This window comes from Fulmarus glacialis, unplaced genomic scaffold (assembly GCF_000690835.1).
Source record: "Fulmarus glacialis isolate BGI_N327 unplaced genomic scaffold, ASM69083v1 scaffold38631, whole genome shotgun sequence".
Taxonomy (NCBI): domain Eukaryota; kingdom Metazoa; phylum Chordata; class Aves; order Procellariiformes; family Procellariidae; genus Fulmarus; species Fulmarus glacialis.
In genome coordinates this window covers 2,838-8,108 of record NW_009194097.1, presented here as the reverse complement: position 1 = coordinate 8,108, position 5,271 = coordinate 2,838, and the positions used below count along the sequence as shown (strand labels likewise).

At 44.5% G+C, this 5,271-nt stretch overlaps 1 protein-coding gene across 1 annotated transcript; it reads right to left on the bottom strand.

Moving 5' to 3' along the window:
• Positions 1 to 514: 514 nt before the first annotated feature.
• On the bottom strand, positions 515 to 4,784 carry LOC104071416 (cytochrome c oxidase subunit 5A, mitochondrial; the record flags this gene model as incomplete). The annotated part of the gene is made up of 4 exons (XM_009587665.1): positions 515 to 538; positions 1,813 to 1,935; positions 3,321 to 3,442; positions 4,668 to 4,784. Coding segments are annotated over 3 exons (353 nt in total), but the record flags the coding sequence as incomplete, so codon positions are not given.
• Between the last annotated feature and the right edge of the window lie 487 nt (positions 4,785 to 5,271).

The following is a 5,271-nucleotide window of genomic DNA, read 5'->3' as shown; positions in this document are numbered from 1 at the left end:
CGCATGCGGAGTGCGCTCCCGCCCCGGGCAGCGGGACCGCGGGTCCTCCCGCCGCGCACGGCCCCTGCCCTGAACCCTCCGTGCAACGGGGAACCGCTTCCCTGCCCGAATTCATGTTTTTCCTGAAAAACTCCCTTTTCCTGGGGGAAAAAAATAAACTAAAATAACGGAGTTTTGCCTTTTCCCCCCCTTTTTGTGCTGAAAACCCTTTCCCTTCCCCAAGGTGGAGCTAGGTGCCCGGGCAAGGCCACCGACACGGCTGATGATTTCTAAGCTCTTACACCTACTCTCTTGGGAGAGCACCTTTACGGTTTGTTTCTGCCTTTTCCCCGTAAAAGCAAAAAGAAATAATCACACAAGCCACCGCTACCGCATCAGTCAAACCAGTTTTTTCCTTTATTAGGTCCAACTTCACATCACATACATTGTGACTCAATAAAGGAAGAAGTTATTTCAAATAAGGTAATATTTTAACATTTGTGTCTCCAGGTGACTGTGTACAATCAGGTAGCATCAGTAAAATGCTCGAGTAATGCACCTGGAACAGAAAAGAACAGAAAAGTCATTAAAGCAGCAGTCCACGGGGTCTCAAATGTGTTATTTTCATTGCTTGCTTCTACGCTCAAAGCCCAATTTAACCACGCGCAGCTTCCAAATGCACAATTACTGCATTCCCAACTTCATATCCCAGGGCAAGAAGAAGGGCAGGGACTTAAAAATCCAGAATTCAGTACTACATGCAGTCTGACAGTTGATAGCTCTATTCTAAGCATGATGTTAAAAAAAGAAAAAGGCTGAAATATGACACTGGCCATCTCCTGAAGGAACCGAGTTAAGAGACTGCCTTTACATAACTTCACTTCCATGAGGATTTTATTTAGGGCTTCATTTTAGCCTAGGATTACAGCATGTTAGGTCTTGCCTACACTTAATGACGGATCCTCAGTTAACCAGAGAAGCTACTGCTTAGTAACAATGCCATCAAACGCTGTGGTTCATGCAAGAGCCTGGTATTTGTGATGTAGCTCTAAACGTCTTAGTTATAGTTGTTTTCAAGTTTAGAAAGTACTCAGAAGTTCAGCTCTAAAAAGACAGTAAAACAAGTGGCTTTCCAAGACTTGAGGCCACTGAAATGGGGATGAAATACCACATGTGCTGCTGCTGAAATTATCTCCTGAGGTTCATGAGTGTTCTGCGCACAGAGCAGTTAAGCTCGGCTATGCTACAGCTGATCTGTTTATTCTGTAAGGGGCCCTCCAAATTAGTGTTTAATTACAGAAAAAGATGCTATTTTAAGTGTAACGTGAAGAAACTTCAGTGTTGTTGGGTGACTACCATCAGTGGGGCCCATTTTCTAGCATAAGCTAGTAATTAGTGTCTCCCAGCTTTCTAAATTGGCTACACTGTGACAATAAAATGAAAGTTTGCACACTTCCAGAGGAAATGATCCTGCCATTTGCTAAAAATGCTCCTGGGGGAAAAGCCAATGAGGAGCAAAGGTCGACATGCTGCCAACAAGTGCTGCAATACCCGTTGTCTTGGCAACCGCTACCTAGAAATTTCTGGGAGGTTGGGTATCCTATCCCTTCTCAAGCAACTGCACTGTTCTTTTTTTTTTAAGCCTTCTTTGAAAAGGGCTGCTACCTTTTCTAGGAGACCTGTAGAGATATTTGGAGAATCACGTTACGAGCCTGAACTTGACAGCCTTTCACAGACCCATGAAGGCAAAGAAGAGGACTCTCTCTTTGCCGGGAGAGTTTTAGGGAACGGGAGTCCCATGCCAAGAGCCTTGGCAGTGACCGCATCCCTTACCGATAAGGTTTATGCTTTGTCCAGGCCCAGTTCCTCTGGAGTGGAGATTCCCAGTTCACTCAAAGTTGGTCTAAGTTCCTGGATAACGTAAGGATAGATTTCCTTGTGAGGTCCTGCCTTGTCCTAAACGAAAAGGAATGGCATTATTTCAACAGCAAGCTGTTGTCAAGGTCCACCATACACGGGCCGGGTTTGCAATCAAGATGCGTGTTCACAAACTGTCTGTGGCCCGATTCACCTACTGCTCACGAGGATGGGTCATGCCGGACAGGAGAGCATGGCCCAGCTTTACCTGTGCATCACGTAAACCAAGTTTGCATACAGCTATACTGGAAAGTCCTCCTACAAATTGATCGTTGCTGAAAAGCACCCCAGAATAATGCTGAACTCCCCTTTGGGGGATTTGCAGATTATTCTTAACACTTGACATCTTTCTCTCACTTAACATCAGGCTGATGTGACCTGTGATATGTGTGTCACACCACACAAAACTAAAGGCCAAGCCAAGCTCCTTGAACAACAGCTTTGCAAACCAGCCCAAAGACCGCTTACACCTTAGGAAACGGAATGAAAATAATACCCAATCAGTAAATCGGGAAAAATAAAATCAGCTTTTGGGCAGACCTGGGAGAAAATTTAACTTGCTTGGAAATCAGGGGAAAAACATCACCTCCTGAGTAATATTCAGGTGGAGCTCCAGGAAGAGCATACACTTGTCCCCAAGTTCTGATAAATTGAATTGTCCCCTAGATGGTGGGGACAAAAGGACATGAAAAAAAGAAAAGAGATAAGGAAAACATACGAAGATTCTTCCATTGGTCTTATATCTCTAAAACCACTGAAAGAGTTTCAGTTCTACAGAAGACTGCAGAAAGCAGAAATGGCAAACTGAAAAGCAACTGATTGTGGAGTAGAGTTTGAAGCAAGTGGATTTAACAGCTAGCAGCAAAGACCTCCTCAGTTGTGGCAAAAAACAGCTGGAAGAGCATAGCTGCTGGCTTCTACAACTGAAACAGAAGAACTCCTGCCTCCATCCCCACCCATTTTAACTCCCTGTTAAGTGAAGGCTGGACTCAGGTTTCAGGGTGCTGGTTTATGTTGTTTTTCAAGCCTATGGAGCTTCCTGAGTTACTACTCCAGCCAGCTCAGTATTCAGTACTTTAAGAAGCCAGTAAACTGCCTTCGCTTGAGATATTTCTAGTAATGCTTATTAAAAAAAAAAAGGAAGAAAAATCCTTAAAGACTTTCCCGCCAGAGTTAGCATCAGGAAAGGAAAATACGAAAGAAAGAATGCTATACTTGTGAAGCTGTGCTGTTGAGTATTCTTACCTCAAAACAATTATTTCAAGCCACGGAGCACGTGCTCATAATGAAGCTATTGATTCTGGCAGCAGGAAGTAGTGGTTTCCTTTTGCACCGCTAACAGTAAGCCAAGAAAAACGCTTCTGCTGCTGGGCTCTCAGCAATGCGAACACAGCAGTTGCAGCCTCGGCTGCCATTCCACTCACCTTTACAACTTCTAAGATGCGGACAGCACTGGCAAAGTCATTTAACCGTCTGCATGCCCTCAGAGCTGCGTCGATGATTTTTGGTTCCGGAACCAGGTCATAACCCACAAGGGTGTTTATGCCTGTGAATATAAGGAAACACCAAGAGGAACTTGGCATCAGCTCATCATGCTATCAAAAGGAACCTGCTGAGCACTATTTTGCTCCACCTCATGAAAGAATTAAGTATTACCACAACACCAGTCGCCACTAGAAGCTGATTACAACTTTCAGTGCTATTTTGGGGACACACACACGCAGCCAAGGGTTTTCTTTTGCTCTTCTCGCTCTCACTGTTGCTCACTCCTGTAGATTTTAAGTTTTTAAGTGGATTTCATTAAGTCCCAGTGGGCCAGTTTCACCCATGCTTCCAAAAGGAGTCATTGTCTGTACCATAGCACATCAGTTATGGAATCATTAAGAAACCCAAATTACTTCATTCCTACAGGTGTAATGAAACTAGAACTCAAGCTGCTGTCTATTCCCTTTCTCTCCTTTCCAAGGAAAGAGTCCAACATCTAGTCATCCAGGTGATGCTGGAATGATCCCTCTGGCTGTTATGCAAACACATTTTTAAGCCCTAATTGGGGTAGTTTAATAGGAGCTGGCAACTCCACAGCAAATAACAACTGGAGACAACCAGACAAACAGTCTACAGTGAGTTATGGCCAAGCCATTAAGTCAAAGTCTAAAGAAAAATGTGTGTGGTTATACACTAAGCAATAGTTGAGCTCAAACACACTTTCCTCAGAGCAAACGTTTCTCTCCCTCCCATCCAGATGTTAAAATACATACTCTGGGGCACTAAAATTTACAAAGCCTGGACTCCCACCACCTTGTACCCCCACTCTCCCTCATTCTGCATGCCATGGCTCCTTCTAATCCGCTCGTTTGGTTGGTGAGGTGCCATCACCTCCGGCAACGAGCTCAGAGCTGAGCCAACAGCAGCACGCCAACCACAGAGGTTGGTGAGGTGCCATCACCTCCGGCAACAAGCTCAGAGCTGAGCCAACAGCAGCACACCAACCACAGGCACACGCGGAACAGCCAGATGACTCGGAACAGATAGAGTAAGGCTCACATAGTGCCTTGCCCCAAGTGAGTATTTACAGGATTGCTCTCCTACACCAAACTCTCAGTTTTCACGGTTTGCAAAAACAGTGGGTTCTTGCCTGTATCACTTCTATAAATTGAACTATTTTTGCTCTCCAACAGCCAAGTAAAAATAAGTTGTTATTTCTGGTCACAAAACTATTACAAAGCAATCACATTTAGTCCATGTTACTCTTCCCTTTTCATTCAACATACCTTTCCTGAGCTCCCAGGCATCAATATCTGGCTTGTTGAAATACGTCACCCAGCGAGCATCAAATTCTTCATCTGATTCTTGTGACCCGTGAGAGTAGCAGCGGGCATGCAGTACAGCTGAAAGCAAAAAGAAAGGAAGAGACTTTGAGCAAACAGGAAGTAACTGTACTTTACTCCTAACCAAGAGACCAGAAGCCATAAAATATGTATTTCACTCACTACAGTCAGTCTGGATCAGTCCTCAGCCTGCATAAGCACTGGATGAATATCGCTTATTAAATACCAGTGGTTTGTTCTGTGGCAAAGTGTGTATTTTCTGTTCTACATCAGACTCCCAAAGTGTTCCCAGACCCTTTGGTCAGAGCAGGATTATTTAATGGGAGGGGGGGAAACGCAAGAGAAAAACAATTCTGTACAACCAGTCCTTAAGAGAAATTTTCTGGGATCCCCGTTTCTGTAAGAAACAGGAATTTTCCCTCTTTCCAGAGCCAAGCAAGCCAGAGAAACATACATGTTCTTCATCGACAGACGCTCCAAAGTAGCACAATTGTTCTGTTCCCCACATTCGACCCTTCTCAAAACCACAGGACTTGTCCGTGCAGTG